At 38.0% G+C, this 18,533-nt stretch overlaps 1 protein-coding gene across 1 annotated transcript in view; it reads right to left on the bottom strand.

The window, feature by feature from the left end:
- Positions 1-18,533, bottom strand: part of EFL1 (elongation factor like GTPase 1) — a 138,060-nt gene that overhangs the window by 6,379 nt on the left and 113,148 nt on the right. Inside the window, exons 18-19 of the mRNA XM_003784590.3 lie at positions 12,906-13,888; positions 2,061-2,245 (exon numbers count right to left, since the gene is read on the bottom strand). Coding sequence (XP_003784638.1) covers positions 2,061-2,245; positions 12,906-13,888 — 1,168 coding nt within the window. The remainder of the gene's footprint in view (positions 1-2,060; positions 2,246-12,905; positions 13,889-18,533) is intronic.

Consider the following 18,533-nt stretch of genomic DNA (forward strand, 5'->3'; position numbering starts at 1 on the left):
ACAGTGATGCCATTACACCTGCTCTGAATGCCTTGCATCTGCACTCACAGGTACTCGCAGTTGTTACTCAACCCATACCCTCTGTTCTGATCAAACATACCACGACCCAGCTTTCTCCACAAGTGTTAATCAATGAGATGGATTACTTGTCACCTCTAAGATATTCAGAAGCGTGAGTTACAAGTTCTGAAGGCAGTTTTTCAGCAAGGACAGCACTAACAAAGTATTTTACGTATCAAGGACATTAGGTTGAAGTGGAAGAAATCTCTCTCCAGTTCCAAGTACCATTACCACACTGCTCTGTAATCACGTGTCTGGTCACTAAGACCCGTGGAGGCACCATTTAGAGGTATCAGTAATCTCTTTACACTGCAGACACAGCTCCTATGCTTCAGCCACTGCCTTTCTGACCCATATTTCTTATTGATTTGTGCTCTTATGTAAAGGTTGAGTACCAAAAATCAAAATCTAAGCTAAAAAGCTAGAAGTTTAGATAAATAACTACCCACAGCATTGGGGATTAACAAATAACTTAAATATTTTGAGGCAGTTTTCTACATAATGATAATAAGCCAATAAAACCATCAAAACGTCATTCAGTTTTTAAAGCAGCAAAATGCAAGAAAAATTCATAGTAAATCACTGTTAAAATGTAGAGTTTGTATTGACCACCCCAACAAAAAAGGCCTCAATCAGATTAGTGGCTTTGGTCCTATCAAGCATTAAGAACCTTTTTTTATTTTAAGGAAAGGCAGACACAGTTGAGTACTCTGGATTAGCAACTTTCCTTGAATCAATTTAGACGATACAAATTTGCTGAATTAAAATCAAATATGCCCTGTGCAAAGTCAGTTTTTCTAAAGCGTTACTCCTTTTTACTTCACTGATTCACATGATTATAAGTTTCACTTTAAAAAGAAAGTTCTCCCTCAATTATTCTTATTCTCTATTATCATTTAAATTATTCATTTAAAGTGTTCTAGAGAAAAGGACCTATCAGGCTAAGTGAGAAGAAATAAGAACAGCTTAGCACTGGACCTAAACCATGAGTTTTGTTGAAAGAGTTCAAGCAAAAACCCTGCTATTTGCGTGAAGCTCAGTGCAACGCCACACTGCAGGGCTAACTGAAGTGAGGAGACTCAGAGAACCATCAACAAGAAAACAGTCTGCCATGCCAGGCACCAGATTCAGTATTTAACAGACTTGATCTCACAACTGAAAAGCACTCAGGTTGGTTCCACAGTCTTTCCAAATAAGTGGCAGAATATTTGAAACTAGAGCTGACTTCAAGTCAGTGCTGCTTCTACTAAACTACAAACCTCAATAGTGAAAGAGAGTAAGTGAATAATGTGAAGTTATTTGGATTTCCTATAAAGAGTGACAATAAAAACCACTTTCTTAAACAGACCTTTCTACTTAGATTGTTCAGTTTAAAAATTCTATTCCGGACCGTAGGCTTTTTCTTGAAATTTTCTCAACTTTTCTCATCTGACTGAATGTCCTTGGCTTAGCTGGTTACTTTTCTTTTAAGGATTTTTCAGGAAGGCTGGCCTGACCTCACCTTCACCTCTTAAAGAACTTAAAAAGTCATGTTCATAATCTTTCCCCCTTTCTCTAGCAATGTGGATCTGTTAAGTTGTCTTTTTGATTACAGGTAAGGTTTGCCTCTTTACCCACCTTGACCTACACCAACAACACAGTGCTCTGCTGAGCCATTTCACTCCATTCTTATCTCCAACTCTTGAAAGTCACAGAAACTGAATCTCCATGATGACAATTTAAGAATATATAATACATAATAACTTAAAGCTACAAGCATAAGTCCTCCAAATGCTATGGGTATTTTTGTCCCCAGAAGTCCTTGAAATTTCACTTTCAAAAGGTCTGTGAATTTCCTTTAAAGATCTATATTTAGAGGGAAAAAAGGATTATGTTTCCTGAACTTTAAGCTTTACATAGGAAGGCCAAATGGTATGATCAGATTTGTTTGCTGCTCTTGGCCGCTTTTGTAGGGAGCATGCTCAGATGAGAAGCAAAGGTGTGGGAACCTGGATTTTTACCTCCCAGTGGCTGAATACCAGTTGTGGGCTGGCCAGGCCACTTGTCCTCTTCCTGATTTCATCAGCAAAACCAAAGCTTTCAGCAACAGGCAGCACAGCCTTGATGATGAACATGTCTGTCCCTTCTTTCATTTCTTCTTGAAGCACTCGACCTTCTCTCTTTGACAAGACAGCATAGACCCGACCTGCAAGGCCACAAATCCTTTGAATTCATTGACCAATCACATGGCTTGAGCCTCACAGAGACATGAAGACTGACATAAGCTATAACAATCCATTAATTATTAAATCTGCTCTCAGTAATTCTCGTTTACAAAAGCATGGCACATTTAAATGTCTATTTAAAAAATAAAGTATGGTAATTATGGAAAATTTGGAAACAAGAGATAACAAAGTGCCTTACCCAAAAACAAGCCCCACAACACAGCAAGAGAATCAGAAGACTGGTAAAAGAATCTTTCAGGGCTCGGCGCCTATAGCTCAACTGGCTAAGGCGCCAGCCACGTACACCTAAGGTGGCGGGTTCGAATCCCCAGCCCGGACCCGCCAAACAACAATGATGGCTGCAACCAAAAAATAGCCGGGTGTTGTGGCGGGCGCCTGTGGTCCCAGCTACTTGGGAGGCAGAGGCAGGAGACTCGCTTGAGCCCAGGAGTCGGAGGTTGCTGTGAGCTGTAATGCCACGGCACTCTACCCAGGGGGACAGCTTGAGGCTCTGTCTCAAAAAAAAAAAAAAAAAGAATTTTTCAGTACAATTTCACTTCTAAGCTATCTTTGGGTCTGAAATCCAATAAGGTGAGTGTGATTTGGCTTTGTAAATATTAAAACATTATGATAATTATAGGACCTGATTAATGTGACAACAATTATGATACAAAGGCTAGTTTGGCCTAGTAAGCAACTGACACAATGATATTGTTATACTAAAAATTAAAACCACACAATAAATATTTACTCATATTTTTCTTAAACTGATTATATTTAAGTGGTATGAGTACTAAGAGCTTTATTCTGTTGAAAACTGACAGTGTTTGGAATCTTTAATGTCTGGTAACAAATTCTAGTACCAGATCGCGAGAATTCTAGCAAATTCTCTTGGCTGACACTTTAAATTCCTCTTTAGGCACAATTCTGCCTTAAATTCAAGAGGGAAATATGTTCCTCTAACCGAGGTCTGTCTGGGTGCTCAAAGTATCCTTTCAACTAGTAAGCAGAGTGGACTCTGCATGGAACAGAGATAAACTGAGAACCACACACAATCCCGAAGAACTTGCTGTAGCTAGCAGATACTCTCCAAAGCGGCTTCTTCCAACTGCTGCTTAGGAAATAATTTTAGTAAGAGCTCTATGTACATATTAACCTTAAAACTTTAAAACACTGCAGTCAAGCAAAGCTGCAATTGCCTATAAACACCACATGGAGCCCTGGACTGTTCTCCCCTCAGTGACAAGGTAATGAGTCTGGGATTCACTGATCGACCCACCCACTCACCTTTTAAGTATTTATTTTTTAAACTAAGAACTGAGGACACAAAGCTCAATGGTCTGACGCCTTAACTTTTTCTTCTGATTGACATTTCCCCCTGGTGGTAATTATTAGGAAGGATAAAGGGAAACGGATGCCAGAAAACCTTTTCTTTGTGTCCTAAGATTCTGGCTGCCTCATCCTTTGCTTCCTTGCCGTCCACATTTTCCACACAGGTGGCGCATTCCTTCACCATGTGCTCTTCTTTAGTGTCTAGGCTTTCTTGGTTGCTCTAGGAAACTACTTCCCTGAAATGGCCCAATAATGTCTACATTCCTGATCTAAATGCCCTTTTCTGAATCCTCATTCTCCGTGATTTCCCTGTGGCATCTGAGGTTGCTCACCAATGCCTTCTCTCTCAACCCTCTCCAACTTACAATTTCCCTCCTCATAGTGCTGGCCCTCTGGCCATCATTCTGTTTACTTCAATGCTTCCTAAAGGTATAACTTCTTCCCATGGGTATCCTTTGAGGGTTCATACTTTGAACAAATTCTCCCCTCAGAGAGCCAATTTATTTGCCAATTATGTGGTTTAAACTAATTTCATGCCTGGGACCCCTAAGACTATCTGTAAACCAGGCCTCTGACTGGACCTCCAATCCCACATTTGCAGTGACTGGCAGGGCATCTCCACTGTGGAACCCAATATCCTTTTAAATTCAACATGTCTATCACAGAATACCTACTTCAAAAGGCAACGCCATTCTCCCAAGTATTTTGTCTTGTAATTCATACTAGAAATCTCAGTTACAGAACACTGGGTTAGGAGGAAATGTAACGGTTAACATGTTCTACCATAGTCGTCCTTGACATTCTGCTTGTATCCTTTAAATCTCAGGCCCCTCAGGGCAGCCCATTCCAGCTTTGGATGGTCTTCAGCAACTAGACAATTCTCAAGCCCCAAATCTGCTCTGGATGTTTCTAATCATCCTGTTTTTATCATATGTGACAGGTTTGTTCCCTCTCCCACAAATCAGCCTTTCAGCTATCTGAAGACAGTGATTTTGCCCTCTCTCTTCCAGGGTGATCTTGTGACAAGACCTGATTTTCCCGTTCTACTCCGGCCAATTTCCTACTTAAGTACTGTGATTTATTTATACCTCTCTTGATATGTGGTGTCCAGAAATGAAAAAAATACTTCAAGTACAATCTGAAAAGCTCTGAAAAGAGTAGAATTACTATTAATTTCATCAATGATCCCTTTAGGCCATATATTATTTGCCAGAAATACATAGGAAACAAATTTTCCATAATAACTATGAGAATGAGTATTTTTTATACCACTACCTCATCCTAAGAAAAGTTTTAAAGTGGCCTATGGAAGTAAATACAAAATATCAGAGGAGAAAAAGAATACTCGATTGCTTTTGCAAACCATTTTTCCCACAGCAGTGGTGTTTTCCTCGGTCACTGTGGTTACCAGACACCTACTCTTTTCTCTTCTTTTAATGAAATCCTCTTCTAAATTTTTGAAACCACCAAAACAACTGTTGTGTGGTAAGTAGTAAGGTCCCTGAAAGCCTGCTGCAAATGCTCAAGACTTTGAGACTCATTTAACCAACTTCGAAAAATCACAGAAAATCATCATGCAAAAGTGCTCTCTTCCCAGCTCCAAAGCTGATGTCAACTGAGTGCAGGTTCACAGAAACAAATGAGGCACCCCCAGCACCATGGACAAGCAGAGCAAGTGGAAACTTGAACAGGTGAATCAGAAAGAACGTTGTCGACTGTGTTTCTTGGAAATAAAATAATGGACCATAATGCAGTCTGTCTCAAAATTGTTGTACTGCTCTTTGTATCAATGAGAATTTCTGATTTGTGGTCCTGACTGCAAATATTTTGGTACCCTTCTACTGGGTATCTATTTGGATCACAAAGATCCAAATGCTCTACTCCATGAAAGGCACCAGGGAAAAGGAATTATCAGGAAAAACCAGCAACAAAAAGTTTAATCAATTAAAATAATTTTGATCAGGTTTACTCTTAATGACTATGCTATAAATATCTCAGCCTTTATTCAAGGCCCTCTGAGACCTGACAGTAACCAACCACTTCAGCTCCTGTCACTATCAGGCTTCTAGCACAGAAAGCACAGGCCTATGCGCTAACCCCAAAAGCACTCATGACCCTACAATATACATTTAATGTTTTCCAACCTTGAGCTCACCGTTTTCTTCCACCTAGAATGCCCTTGGTCCACCCATGTATTCAAGTACTTTCCATCCTTCAAGGCCCCTTCAAAAACAACCTGCTCCATGAAGGTTTCTTTCCGATACCTCAAGCTCAAAAAAATCTCTTTACCATTTGGGCTTCACTGAACCCTATCTGTTCTTTTATGGCAATATAGACTGCCATATACATTTTCTTCTTCCATAATAGGCAGTAAGATTAAACCTGTATATTCCGTAATTTTTTTAAAGCTGGAAGTTTGCAATTATAGGTATATCCGGTTTTTTTTTTTTTTTTTTTCAGATCTTAGGACAGGAAGCAGCTGTCCACAGCAGTGTTTTCTCTAACAATAAACAAATAGGAAACAATGTGAATTTCCAATTTGGGGATGATAGTTAAGCAAATTAGTATTATAGGGAGGTTAGAATGAAAATTATAAATACTAAGTAGCTATGATTATAAAATAAATAATAAACCTCAAAGGCAAAATATTAAATTCTACCATGGGCTACTATCCAAAATAGAATATTATAAACAAGGATTAAAAAAGAAAATGGAAAATGACAGGCTAGTTTCTAAGGAGGAAGATTTTTCTTTCACCTTGCAATTTCTGTTACTGTTGAAAATACATATGGAATGGCTCCTCGCCTGTGGCTCAAGCGGCTAAGGCGCCAGCCACATACACCTAAGGTGGCGGGTTCAAATCCAGCCTGGGCCCGCCAAACAACGACGGCTGCTACCAAAAAATAGCCAGGCGCTGTGGCGGATGCCTGTGGTCCCCGCTACTTGGGAGACTGAGGCAGGAGACTCATTTGAGCCCAGGAGCTGGAGGTTGCTGTGAGCTGTGATGCCATAAGCGCTCTACCCAGTGGGACAGCTTAAGGCTCTGTCTCAAAAAAAGAAAAGAAAATACATGTGGAAGAACTTTAATTAAAAACATACATGCACAAAGAAACTGGTGGGCAATTCTTATTCTCACAAACTAGGTCATACTAACCTCTTTTCCTTTTGTCACAGAGATATAGAACTGCTGAATCATGCAGATGTGGTTGACCAGCTATAGACTGGCTTCAATCAAGAAGGAGATAAGGCTCGGTGCCTGTAGCTCAGCCGCTAGGGTGCCAGCCACATACATGGGAGTTGGCAGGTTCAAATCTAGCCCGAGCCTGCCAAACAACAACTACAACCAAAAAATGGCTGGGTGCTGCTGTGGTGAGCACCTGTAGTCCCAGCTACTTGGGAGGCTGAGGCAAGAGAATCACTTAAGCCCAAGAGTTTGAGGTTGCTGTGAGCTGTGATGCCACAGCACTTTATCAAGGGTGACACAGTGAGATTCTGTCTCAATAAAAAAAAAAAAGGAGATAAAACCTGCTATGTACATCATGGGGAGAGGTGGAGTGGCTGCTATAATACCATATAGATGAACTTAAATACAAGTTTATAGAAAACTGATGCCAGCAAGTGGATCCCCCCCTGGAAGAAGGTCCTTAGTGGCTCTGCTCACAGCTTTGTATTATAAATCAGTGACTAAAAGATTCAGAAGGCATGATATTAAACCCAAATCTGACATGAAGCTGGCAGGTAATACATACTTGAAAGTGAGAATAACTAGGTAAGGATCCTAGTTTTATGTTTTGTTTTTTCTTTTAAACACAGGGTCTTGCTATGCTGTACAGGCTGGGCTCAAACTTCCCCTTCAGTCTCCTAAGTGGCTGAGACTACAGGCATGCACCCACTGTGCTAGCTAGACTCTAGATTTGACAAGACACATCATGAGTAACTGTGAGAATCTCACATTACTGAATGTGGGTTTAACCAATCAAGCATCCAGAATTAGAGAGGTAATGTTGAACAGCAGTGTCTACAAACCACCTAGAAATAAGTTTACTCTAAATTGCTGAGCTCAAAATTATTCCATTAGCCCATTTCAAAGTACCATCACTTTTAGGAGAACTACTGTGTTTCAAATTTTGCTACTCCAAATTTCTCATAAAATTTCACTAGAAAACTATATCTATACACATTCAACTGCATCTTACCTTCTCATTGTTTTATGAAATTAAGCTCTGTCACCGTAAGTCACTTCTCAAACAGTAGGAATCATGTCTGACTATTAGCACATGCAGCCCATTAAATCTTCACTGAATTGGATTTTGAAATGCTGATGAAATGTGAAAAGAACCCCAAGTACACAATTAAAAAACATTTTACAAAGTAAACAGTGATACAGGTTAAGAATGTTTCTGATATGTTAAAGTACATGTTCTAACAATGTCAGCATTTATTACTATATGTATAAATGAAAGAATTATAATAATCATAGCTGTGATCTCAGAAGTCTGGGAGGCTAAGGTGGGCAGATTATTTGAGCTCAGGAGTTCGAGACCTGCTTGAGCAAGAGCAAAAAATTTCTAGTGAAATTTTATGAGAAATTGGGAATAGCAAAATTTGAAACACAGTAGTTCTCCTAAATGCAGTCTCTACTAAAATAGAAAAATTAGCTCAGCATTGTGGTAAAGGACTGTAGCCCCAGCTACTCGGGAGGCTGAAGCAGGAGGATCACTTTAGCCCTGGAGTTTGAGGCTGCTGCCTGAGCAACAGGGTAAGATTCTGTCTCAAAAAAAGAAAGAAAAAAAAAACCCCAAATCAGAGAGATTAACAGATTATAATAAAAAGTGACAATTCAATAATAAGTAAAAACTCATTTCAGATGTACAATCAAGCTCATTGAAGGGAAATTTCATGAGCAAAAAAGGATAATCGAACCACACCTATAGATAAGTGGATTTTAAAAGTAAAGAGTATTTTCTTGGATTTCCTTAGATAAAATGATTTTGAGATGATTATTTTCCTACAAATTTCCCACTTCGACCATATGCAATTCTATCCATTCATAGAAAAATTTCTTGTTTTAATAATCTAAGAAACTCAGTTTGCTAAACAAAAAAGACGTGAAATCAACTTGTGTCGATTCCTAGAGAAATAAGTAACAGTCAGCAAAGTCTGAAGTCTTCTCGAGAGATCTCTAAATATCCAGACAGGAAGCAACAGGCTTTAGGAACACAGAAGTTCTTTTCGTTTCTCTTTTCAAAGGAGGGGGCTTGATTAAAAAAAAAAAAAGCCAGCACATACTATACCGATACTAATCAACTCTGAACATGATCCTTTGTAAGGCAGTGAGTGTGGAAGCCAGTTGATCTACAGCAGTGGTTCTCAACCTGTGGGTTGTGACCACTTTGGGGGCTGAACGACCCTTTTACAGGAGTTGCCTAAAACCATCACATACACCCCGTACAAATATAGGTGTATGAATTTTATGGTTGGGGGTCACCACAATATGAGGAATTGTATTAAAGGGTTGCAGCATTAGGAAGGTTGAGAACCACTTGTCTAGTGAATGTACTGAGAAAGCTGGCCCGTGACAGAGGTGGAGACTCCATTCCCACCGAGCCCTGTACGGAGCGGTAAGGAGGCAGTGAGGCCTGACGAGGTGGACACGGCAAGGCAGAGTCGCTTTGTTCCAAAGGGAGAGGACAACCTCAGGGTTAAAACACCCATCTCTTCCTGAAAAGTGGTAGGACTAAGTCTCATGGCCAGGTGAGGAGGGGCAGAAGGAAAATAAAGGATGAAACCACAAAAGGCATTTTGAGGTATTATCCTAGGTGGCCTGGTCACATGCAGTGTCCAGGTGGCTATTTCCTGATAGAAATGACAAAATGGATACAGAGGGGTGACTCAACAGTTTGCTGGGAATTTTAGTCTGATAAACACTAACAGCTGATTTTGGCTTCACGTGTTGTGCTGAAAATTTGTCTTCTCAGAAAACAAAGGACAAATGCCACTCAAAATGAATAATGCAGAAGAGATGGCAATTTGGGGAGGAAATACGTGTTCTCATTATTTTGGGAGGAAGTGCGTATATATTCTAATTATGAGAGAAAGGACAAACATAGACCTCAGTGGACCTAGACTTTAAGAAGGATTATTTCAAACACAGAAGGAAAGGGAAAAACAACCAACAAAACAGGTTCTAGGACAACAGATCCTAAAATAACATCCCTTTTGTGAGTAACGAGAGTCTGAAAGAGTGAATCCCATGAATGCTCTCAATGAGAAAAAGGAGGAGATGCCTTCCCCTAACTGCTGTGTTAGGAAGACACTCAGGGGAGGGAAAAAGGGATATAGCTCAGGTGGATGGGTAAAATGCCCTGGACGTTCATCACCAGAACAAGTGGAGTCTACCGAAATGAAAGAGCGTAAGGTAGCGCCAAATACCATTTCCAGGACAGGTTGAGTAGCCTTTATCCGAATGCCTGCAACTACAAGTGTTTTGGATTATTTTTTTTTCCAGATTTTGAAATATCTGAGTTATACTAGTTCAGCATCACAAATCTGAAGATCTGAAAAAATTCCCAATTTTGGAAATTTTCAGATTTGGGATGCTATAATATGTACTTTGAAAACATGGCAACAGCTATAACTTAGAGAAACTAGTACAATGTTAAAAGAGGACAGCAAGAAAACAGGGGTTCCTCTACCTGTGTAACCTCCATTCTTCCTTCAGTAGAGAGAGTGGTGAACAAAGCACAGTGAGCAGAGTGAGCGTGAGCGAGCGAGCCCTGAAGTTCAAGGCAGCAGGAACCTGAGGAGTAAGTACCTGCAGTTCTTCAATGAGTTAGTCTCCAGGACCGGAATTATATCTCATGATGCTAAATAAATTTGTTCTTTTAAGAAATTATGGATAGTAGGGTAGGGACAAAACTACAGGTAAAAGGTAAATCACGACAATACTTTTTGAGAAAAACACCAGATTCCATAAACTGCAGCCTAGTAAACCATGTACTAATTTCCTATAGAATTTCAAAGAAATAGTATAGATACTTGTACATATTTATACATGTCTAGGTAAATCTTTGGCGAAAACATGGACTTTCTATCATAATCATATTAACTTAAACTTAAGTTTTTTTCTATTAAGATTGATAAGCTGATAATCAGGGAATGCTGTACACACTGGATTCATTGCATGTTAAGTTTCCTCAACGCACATGAAAAGGACACAAAAAAATGTTAAAGAAATAAATGTGTTATGATGGTAGTGGTGCGACTTCTTCACCACTAATTTTTTTCCCTTTGTTATTGTTGTATATTTATTGTATTATATATCTTCTAACAAATTAAGATTTAGCTTACGCAAAAGTAAATATAGTTCATGAGACGCCATAATTTCTATAGTCTAGTCAACCAAAATTTGGATCCTGCTTTTTTGGAAACAGAGTGGGAAGATATAACTCATTTTTTAAAAACAAATGGAGCTGATCCTGGCCTGCCATGGGCGTTAATTAGATGCGATGGCTAAGATGCATTATAGGAAGAATGCTGTTCTTCTGTAGGAGGTGACAGTGTAGTTATGCTCTGTACTGGGTGGATGGTGCCCGAGGTGCTGTGTTTAATCTGGTGGCTTTATTTAGGAGGGATGCTAAGCAAATGAATTATGTCCAAATGATAGCAACTGAAATGGGAAAAGAGTACAAAAATCAAATCATGAACAACAGCTGAAGGATCTGGAGAATTTTTACCTGGATAATAAACTAGAAAACTAATGCTTTCCTCAAATACATGAAGTACTCCTACATGGAAGACGAAATGCATGGTGGTACAAATAACTGTGAACTAGCAGGAGACAGACATTCTGCTCAGTGCAAGAAAGGCACCATCTAATCATGGAACTGGTTACGAGCTGCTCACCAACAGAAATATCCAAACAGAGGTGGTATAAGCATCAGTCAGGGTTAAGAGAGACTGGAGACAAGCTCTGAGGTCTTCTTCAAGGATTTGAAGAAATCAAGATTCCCTGATTTTAACTCTACCTTTGTTTTCTTAAGAAACTTCTTGATAAAAATGAGTAATATCTTGGAATGGTCTAGATGGATTCTATGAAATGTTATGGGCATATTGCATTCAAAGTTAAAAAAACACTATATATTACATGTATTATATATATTTTTTCTTAATCAGGCCCAGGCAAGGTTCAAACCCGCTGCCCCCGGTGTGCAGAGCTGGTGCTCTAACCACTGAGTGGCTGTGCCGAGCCCAAGTGTGATATTTGGAGACTTGATCACAGTGTCCACTGGCTTTAAGTGGCCTTGTAGTTACCACAACTATCTTGCTTTGTCTAGCCCATGTGTGTCTCAACTGCTGCTGTGCACACTCAGTTTGTCCCACATAAACCTTACCCTCATGCAAGCAAGGTTCTCTCCACCCGCCTAAATTTCTTCTGATGGGAAGAAGCTCAGATTTCTGCTTTCAGGAATTGATCAGCAAAGTACCTCAGAAAAAAGTACGTAATGAACCACATTTTCATGTGAGACCTCAGGGCTAGAGGAAATATAGCAATTTGCTCTACTTCTTATCCAGTACTCAATCCGCCTTCATATTCTCTTTACTACTGAAACAGTCCCACGATCAAGAGAATAGGAGAGCTACGGTATGCCAGGCACTATTCTAGGCACTGTATTTGTGTTCTCATTGTAATCTTTACAACGTATAAGAATTATTAACCTCTTTCTTATAGTTGGAGATAATAAGTCTTAGTGAAGTAGTATCATTCACATGTCAAAAGAGCTCCTAAGTGGCAGGGCCTCCATGTCTCCTAAGATCCTAAAGGATGCTTCTCCCAAAACGAGAATGATCACAAATAATATTTGATATAATGATAAGCAGCAAATAAAGCCCCAAATAATTTTCTTCTTCAGAAAGAACTCAGAATTCACAGAAGCCTTTTTGTTATAAGTACAAGAATGCTGCCTTTTTTCTTTGATCATTTTCAGAACAACTTTGGTTACCCATGCTGATATGTTTCGTCACTCAAGAAAAAATGCTGAACAGATTTGGATAGTAACATATATGGGTATTTTAAACCTCATTTACCAGAACTTCCATAATAGAAAAGATTCTATTTGTTGCAAAAGAAAAGATCTTTAGTAGTCATGTTTTTCTCCTCTCAGGATTTTCTCCTTAAGTCCCTGGCTTTCAAAATTGCTTCTTAGTATATTAGAATGACAGTGTAGCTTCTGCAAGAAACATAAGAGGAGTTTAAGGTTTGGATCTGTGAGACGTCAGGGCTTCGTCTCTGTACCTTTCCCTCCTTACCGAGAACATCACTGGTGGCCATGATGTCACACGTGTACATAGCTGCCATCAGACGCTGGGGTTTCACTTGCAGCGCATAGCGACATGCTTCTTTCATGGTGGCAATAAGCTGTCCCGAGAAAGGTCCGTAGCAGTCAGTGAGCACAGATTCTCCTTTCTGGGCTGTCCTCTTCTCAAAGGGCTCAGAGCAGTCATCTTGCTGCTCTTGGTTTTCATCTCTAACGTAACAGGTTTTAATTTCTTCCTGGCCCCCTTTTATCAGATCACTTTGCTCTTTATTCCATTTATCAGTGGTTTCTTGCTCCTCAAATTTACTTAGGTCCCATTTTTCCAGAACAAAACAGACACCCATGAGAGGCTCCTCACACATGGGGCCAGAAAGGGTTGCTAGCTGGAAGCCACTTACAATGCTGTTGCCCAAATCTCGGTACCTGCTGGCTTCTTTCAAAGCTTTGCCAGCTGGGCCTGGCCATACCGAGTTCTGAAAATCTTCACTTTTATTGACTAGTATGTTGGGCCCACATTTTCTTGGGCCAAATGACCAGATTTGGTCAACAGCGTTTCTCCATTTTCTCCCTGTTAGGTGCTGCTCTAGTTTTCCTTTGAATTCTAAAATTTTCTCTTCCGTCTTCTGGTGAATCATCTGAGTATTTTTACCCTCATTCAAAGAGGATGTCAACTGTTCCATAGAACGAACCAAATCACTACTTTCTTCAAGAATCTGAGTGACTTCTTCTGGAAGGGGCAGGGCACGAACGCTCAGTGTAGCAAGTTTATTGGGGGTTGTAATGGTGACCAGCCCATCAGAGTCAACCTGGATTCCTTCAGGGATTTTGCTTTGATCTTCTTTTGTTTGGTGTATGACCGCAACTTTTTGTTGTTTGCCTATTTCTTCGTTGACCATGTCAACTTTGGGAGGTTTTGTGATTGTTTCTCTGAATGGAATGATGGGCTCAGATACACTGATATGGATCTTTGCAAACCTACAGACAAATTCAAGAGAAACAACAAAATGTTATTATTAAAATAGCATCAAAGTTCCCATGTAGAAATATTATTGAATAGAGATTCTGCAAAAACACAGAAACATAAAAATTATTTTATTATAAACAATCTATAATTTATATTACATTACAATTCAAAAACTGCTTTCTTGCAGATTGAATATTACCTCTAATAGGAACATAAAGGAGATCTCTGCATGTACTGGAATTTCACTGCTTTGTTCATTTTCAAGATAAATAAAACACTGAATATTCTACATGGAAAACAAATATTTTAATAGGATTTGATACATGAATTCTTTAAAATAATATTTGCCAAGCTAAGAGTGTGAAGAAAAGCCTCATGATTACAACTCTAACTAGACACAGAATCACAGAACTTCAGGATAACCAGTCAAATCCTCACAATCAGGCTGCTCACAGCAAGGTTAGCATGATCCAGGAGTTTGTTGACAAAAGAGCTTTTACACTCTCAAAAGAACTTTCTACAATAATAAAAATGTTCTATATCTTCACTGTGATTACTGAATGCTTGAAATGTGCCAAGTATAACAGAGAAAATAAATTTATAATTTTATTTAAATTTAAATAGCCACACATAACTACTATTTTAAATATGGGCAATGTGACTGAAGGACTGAATTTTAATTTTATTTGATTTTAAACAGTTTATGTGAGAAGCAGCTACTGTACTGGTCACTGTAGGTGCCCCAGTCTGTCATCAAATTCAGAAAGCCCCCTTTCCCAGCTGCTATTAAATTTAGTTTTTTACTGGCCTTTCTTCCAAAAAAAGTTATAACAGTGATTTTTACACAATGTGCCAAGGCACACTGGTGTGCCGTGAGAGGATCTTAGGTGTGCCATGAACATTTTTAAAGATCATTAATTAAATTATTTTCAAAAGAAGTTGCAAATACAGTAAATATATTTATTCTTTTACTTTTTTTTGTGATCATCATAATTTAAGGGTGCTGTGGGAGTGTAACTATAGGTTCAAGAGTGTGCTGTGTGATAAAAAAAAAAAAAGGTTGAAAAACACTTTATAAAGTTATGAGCCCACAGATTCTGGAAATTGGCACGGATTGATTCTGATGATAAGATTAGACAAACTTTCTTTTTCTCTTATTTTCTGTCTATATCATTCCCAGATAAAGATTTGGTCTGGACTACACCATACTGGAAATGTGGATGGGTATATGTGTAAATGTGCATATAAGTATGTGCAAAATAAATACATATTTTATACAAAATTTTGGGCTCCTGAACAATGGTATTCCCCAGGAAATTGTTATTCAATAAGAAAACTAAGTACTACCAGTTTTTGACTTGTTTTCTACGTTTTGTAGATGTAGGACAGATACCTGATTTATCTAATTTTATACTTTTTAGTAAATTTGAAAACCCAATGGATAGTTTTCTGAAAAGACATCAAATTGATTTTATAATACAGAACCTAAAACAGACCAAAACATATGGAATAAAATAAACATGGAAAAAAAACTTACTTCCAGGAAGTTTCTAGTTTTACCAGTGAGTTTTTTCCACTTGTAGCTTATTCCAACAATATACATTGTTACAGAATACATAATAAGATGGATTGGGCAATGTATTTAAAATATCAAACCTGACAAAAACAGCATACATAAACAAAACTGTAGTCAATCTTACCTAAGAATTTAGATATAAACCCTAAGATAAACAATGAAAAAATAATGGATATATGTTACTGTGTGTTTTTTTAAATGATTACTTATCTAGGAGGCACAATGCTAAGTGTTTTACATGCATTATTTCTTTAGCCAAAACTAGTACGATCCTAATTTTGTAGAGCAGAAAACCAGATAAGAAAGATGAAGCCATTTTTCCGAATGGCTACTATGTAGAGACGCTGGGAACCAAATGTAAGTCTGACTTCAGAATCCACACTCAGTCATTACGCGCTACTAAAAACCTCAAGTGAATGGCAGTTAAAAGAACAATTCATCACAATACAAAGTAGCTTTTATCACAAGTTATATAATAATTAGTTTACATTAGATCTGTTTAAATAACACATCACATTTAAAATGTCAAATAAAATAATAATCTATTATAACCACCTTTAAAATGCTATATTGGCATTCAATAAAATTCAAGACCCATTCTTGATTTTTTTTTTAAAAAGAAAAGCACTTAGAAATCTTAGGAATAGAAAAATAATTTAAAAATTATCATTCTGAAGAGAAAATATGCTCAGATATTCAGAACATTGAAGAAAATCTACTGCAAAGCTATTGAAATAGTGAGAAAGACAACATCTGTAACACTGTCCTCTTATCCTTGTACTATAAAATCAAGAGGTATAAGCCACTTTAGTTCTTCACATTTCTGAGCTCCCAGGAAATTTCCTATAGTAATCATTTCTATAGTTAATTAAAAACAACCCATACTATGGAAGGAATTATGTGTGTAGTTGCCAAATCAACAAAGTGCCTCAAGAAACCCAAAGTTCTTTAAATTGTAGCAGTGCTGAGCCTGTCACAGTAAAAGGAAGTGCAGTAGGCTCACACTGTATCACAGCGATTCTCTGTGGCTTCCTACCCTATCTAATTATTACTACCTTGAGACCCGAATGCTGAAAACTGACAGTTTCTCTGGCCTAGCGACTAGTTTCCTTCTCTCCCACTCTTGTACATATCCATTTTTTAAAATGTGTGTGGAACCTGAAAAAGATTATACATTACAAAAGACATGCTTGGTCCTATGAAAATTTTTAAAACTCTGTAATTGTGTATGTTTCCTGTTTCATGTTCTTAACATTAAGTATAACTGTGAAATTTAACAGTCACATTGAATAATACACAAAACAAAAACCTACTGGTCTATGATCACTTACTCAAAGTGCACACCCACATAAACTACCACCCAAGTCAAGAAACAGAACATCCCAGCTCCCAGCAAGTCCCATTGTCCCTTCTCCCAATCCCAGGAAGGTAAATGCTATCTTTACTATTATTCTAATATCTTCCTTTTCTTTTCTTGTTTGTATCACCTAAACATGTAACCCCTATGCTCTACATTTCAGTTCGGACTGCTTTTTGAACTTTACATAAATAGAAACAAACAATTGTTTTTGGCCAACCAGCTTCTTTTGCTTAATTGTATTGTGAAATTCATCCAAGTTTTACATAGCTATAGTTTTGTTCATAGAATTCACTGTATGAATATACTATGTTACTTCTCCCTTTCGCCTGCTGAAACTTCCCTTGCTGTGAGTACTCCTGGTGCACACGTACCCAGCTTTGTGTTGTGTACATGCAGAGCAGAAACGGAGTAGGTCTGCCAAGCTAACAGGAAGTTACTACTTCACCCTGGGTGGATCATACTACACCATGCTCCGAAGTAGTTATACCAGTTCACACCCCTACTAGTCACTTGCTCTATTACCTCTGCTACTGTATAACATCACTTTTAAAAATTTCCATCTCTTTAGTGGGTATGCAGAGGTATCTCACTTTGGTTTTAATTTCCATTTCATCAATTACTAACAAGTCAAATACTTATTCAAATGTTTATTAGCTTTTAGAATTCTCTTTTGTAAAGCACCTGATTCAAGTTTTTGTATCATTTTCTATTGGATTGTTGCTTTTCTCATTTATTTACAGGAATTCTTTACGTAACAGAGATACAAGTCTCTTGTCTGTTACAGGTATACAAAGGTCTTCTCTAACTCTGTGACTTACTTTCTTACTCTCTTGATGAACAGACTTCTACTTTGTTGGTGTTGCTTGAATATGTTATTTACTAAGGTCCTTCCTACCCTCAGGTCTTAAAGATATTCTCTTATAGTATCTTCTAGATACTGTGTGATTTTGCCTCTTAGATTTTAATCCACCTGAAATAAATGTCTGCGTGCAGTATGAGCAGAGATCTGGTGTCGTTTTTTTCTATATAGATGCCTACCCACCTCCTAGCACCATTTATTGGCAGGTCTGTCCTTCCTTGTTATTCGGCAGTGCTTCCTATTTCTGGACCCTCTATATTAGTCCATTATTTATTTGTCTTGTCTTTATATCAATATCACATAGTATTACTACTAACTACTGTGGCTTTAAAATAAGACTTGATTTCCATTACAGCCAGAACTCCCACCTTGTTCTACTTCTTCAGAGGTGTCTTATCTATTACTGGCCCTTTACATTTCTATACAAATTTTAGAATCAACTTGAAAATTTCTATATACATACACATATAAAATTACTGAGATTTTGACAAAGACAGCTTTGAACTTAGAATCACTTTGGGGAGAAGATATATCATCACAATACTGAAGTTTTCAAATTCATATTCTTTTATGCAGTTTTGCCTAGAGGGCCTATAATTATGAAATATTTTTATTCCACATAATTGATACTTTTGTTATCACTCTAAGTGGTAACCTCAAAATAATGTGAATTTTCTGTTAATGGTACATAAAAATAAAAAAGCGTTGGCACGCTAATCTTGGAGACAGCAACTACACTAAGTTTTTCACACTAATCCTGATAGTTTTGATAGATCCTTTTGGATATGCAGTTCATATAACGTGCAGATTAGTTTTACTTTTCCTGTCCAATTCTCCTATTTTTAGTTTTTTTTTTTTTTT

This window comes from Otolemur garnettii, unplaced genomic scaffold (assembly GCF_000181295.1).
Source record: "Otolemur garnettii isolate 467f Iridium unplaced genomic scaffold, OtoGar3 scaffold00011, whole genome shotgun sequence".
In the NCBI taxonomy this organism is placed as follows: Eukaryota; Metazoa; Chordata; class Mammalia; order Primates; family Galagidae; genus Otolemur; species Otolemur garnettii.